This window comes from Sinocyclocheilus grahami, unplaced genomic scaffold, assembly GCF_001515645.1.
Source record: "Sinocyclocheilus grahami isolate Dianchi unplaced genomic scaffold, SAMN03320097.WGS_v1.1 scaffold3249.1, whole genome shotgun sequence".
NCBI classification, from domain to species: domain Eukaryota; kingdom Metazoa; phylum Chordata; class Actinopteri; order Cypriniformes; family Cyprinidae; genus Sinocyclocheilus; species Sinocyclocheilus grahami.
Window position 1 is genome coordinate 1,863 of NW_015508402.1, and position 2,996 is coordinate 4,858.

The following is a 2,996-nucleotide window of genomic DNA, read 5'->3' on the forward strand; positions in this document are numbered from 1 at the left end:
CCCCCCTCTAAAATATGTCACGTTATTACTTTTACTTTCCTCATATAGAGCTTAATTGCTGAATATGAGCATTATGTAAGCAGTGTTGAAAAGGGGAAATATTAAATACACCACCAACAGAAGGTCTTTAAACCTAATTTGATGGCGTCACATACATAGATATGTCACATATGCAAAACTATGTGTAAAAATAATGTCCACTTGAGCCCACAGAAGGAAATACGCATCTGCTGTGGAAGAACACCGACTATTTATAAAAAAAGAAGAAGCTGATTCGTTCAGAATCAGTAGTTATAAGCAGCCGTCACACCAGTGCTGTACCAGCAACAATGTCCAGAAGAGGGCGACAACATGACACTAATTTAAAGGCAAAGCCTTCTCATCCCTTTCCAGACGACTGAATGAATACGGCAAGGAGAATTCAAATGCAATCAAATTAACCAATTTTATTTGAAAGACTCCATGCTATCTATCTATCAATCAATAACCTAAGTAAACCATAAGGAAACTGCTAAAAAAGAAGCAGCAATAAAAAGAAAGAAACCGATCTTTCTATTAATGTTGTTGGACACAGAATACAACCAGCTCTCTCGCTCTCGCGCTACATGAACGCGCACGTCAGGCCAGCCAACTGCGTGCGCGTCTTCGAAACGGAGCGGGTGCGAGTCTCAAACTAACTTCGAGCAGGACATTTGAAAAGTGGCTTCAGAGCAGACGCGCTGGTCTCTGTGCAGCCACAACTTTTGGGGGGAGAACTGCAAGACAGGACAGTGTTTTTACCAGTCTTTTGAGAAAGAAATAAAACACGTATAGGTGACAGTTTATTCTTTTACATCCACATGGATTTCAAAAGCATTCGATGAGTAGTTCACAACTCTACAATATCAGCAAACAGCGGGAGCGGAGGAAATCATGGGATTTCTGGAAGTGATATTTTAAAACGATCCAAGACCGGCGCTGGATGACTTTTCATTTTGAATTGGAATTAACTCCAGTGACATTTGGATCTTATGAGTTGATGGAGTATTTTCCCAAATCATTTCAAGGTCGTTTACAGCTCGCTTAACCCAAAAACAGGCAGTTTATCGAGCGCTCTGTTTGAGAGGAGCTGGCTAAATAAAGCGCATCTTGCAGGTATGGTGCGCCTGCTCAATTGCCTAGTCTTGGGGTATTTGACATGGACTCTGCGGATATCTGATGCCCGGGGAGAGTACTGTCACGGCTGGCTAGACAGCAGCGGGAATGACCAGGAGGGCTTTCAGTGTCCAGAGGACTTCGATACGGCGGACGCGACGGTGTGCTGCGGGAGCTGCTCGCTGCGCTACTGCTGTGCGGCCCCGGATGCGCGCCTCGATCAGGGAACCTGCACCAACGACAGACAAGTGGAGAACAACACGCAACATGCTGCCCGTAAGACACAGATTCACTCACAAATAACAAGATCTCAGACAAAAAAAATGCATTATGTAAAAACATTCAGATAAAAAAAGCTGTAAAACCAACCAACTCGTATGATTCAGATACCCGACTGAACAGATATGCTATAGTTTCTATTCTAGAAAAAAAAGGTTACCTGTAAAGTATAGTGAAAGTAGTTTTATTAACTTAATCTTAAAGCGTTTGTAAAACCAAGAACTAGATATAACACTGTTTTATTAGAAGCACTAGGCTAAATAAACTACCTGAATAGGGATATCAAATGAAACCATAATGACATCTGGTTGAATTACTTATAATAGTTTTCTTGTTGCCAGCAAAATGATCATATTACACAATGTCATCAATAGGATGATGGGATATTTTAGGTCTTAGGAATTAAGTGCATTACAGAATGTTTTACTCCGATAATATACAGACAGCAATAAAGAGATTTCAGCAGAGGTTAACCTGACACACCTGCACGGTCACTGGAGAAAATGTTCTCATCATTAGACCTTCTTACAACACTTCTTCATTTCTACAAGTTGCCAGATTTTCTTGATTCCTTCATCAGAAGTTAAGTGCAATCAGTCTCGTATCATTTAATCTTAATAGTCAATCTCAACAGTGTCGTTTAATCTGAAAAGAGTAGCCTATATGTTCACAAACATCATAACAGCAGATGTTTTAAGATGAAAACCTGAGGATGCCAAAAAGGAAATGTACAGTAGGTCACTACTACATGTCTAGTTACCTTCAAGCACAAACTAAATATTCTTAAATCAGTATATATATATATATTTTATAAAGGCTTAATGGTTTAAATAACCTGTCAACTCTATAATCTGTTTGACCTGATCATTATTCCTCATTCCACCTAATATACTGATCTCAGTTATATAAGAATATATGTATAGGATAAGTAGTTGTGTTTAATGTGAAATAATGTGTTTATGCTGGTAACTGATCAAAATGGAGTCCTACAGTTTCTTTGACTCAATATAATTAATCATTAAGTTTACACTGGATTCAAAACACATTTGGGTGTGTTTTACAGCTATAGCCTCAAGCAAACGGGGAATATGTGCTTTGAATATGTAAAACAAAGCTCTTGCCAATTTAGATATTGAAAATATATTATTTTGAATAAATTACAATGCAAAATAAGCAGTAGAGGTACAGAATTGAGTTATGTTCTTTGTGATTCTTAAATTAATATTCCATATGAAATAACCTTTTAACAAGCAATTACTGAAATATTAAGCAACAACTCACACATCTGAGAAGCAATAATTCACAAGACTTTCTAAATATTAAGAACATTATTGTCATGAAATATTGTAAATTTAGAAGTACACTCTTAAAAATAAAGGTTATTTATTGGCGTCTATGCTTCCATGAAGAACCACAGAAGACAGCTGATGTTAAACATCCATGAAAACCTTTCCATTACACAAAAGGGTCTTTAGTGAACACAGGATCTTCAGATTATTACAATGTTCTTCACACTAGGGAAAAAATGGTTCTTTTAAGAACTGTTCACTCTTTGGAGAACCAACATTGATTCTTCTATGGCA

General features: G+C 37.6%; 1 protein-coding gene across 1 annotated transcript in view; it reads left to right on the plus strand.

Annotated features, from left to right (window-relative positions):
* The first annotated feature begins 1,136 nt into the window (after nucleotides 1-1,136).
* Nucleotides 1,137-2,996, plus strand: part of LOC107576131 (protein shisa-3 homolog) — a 2,746-nt gene continuing 886 nt past the window's right edge. Inside the window, exon 1 of the mRNA XM_016262380.1 lies at nucleotides 1,137-1,410. Within this exon, the coding sequence (XP_016117866.1) occupies nucleotides 1,137-1,410 (274 nt within the window). The remainder of the gene's footprint in view (nucleotides 1,411-2,996) is intronic.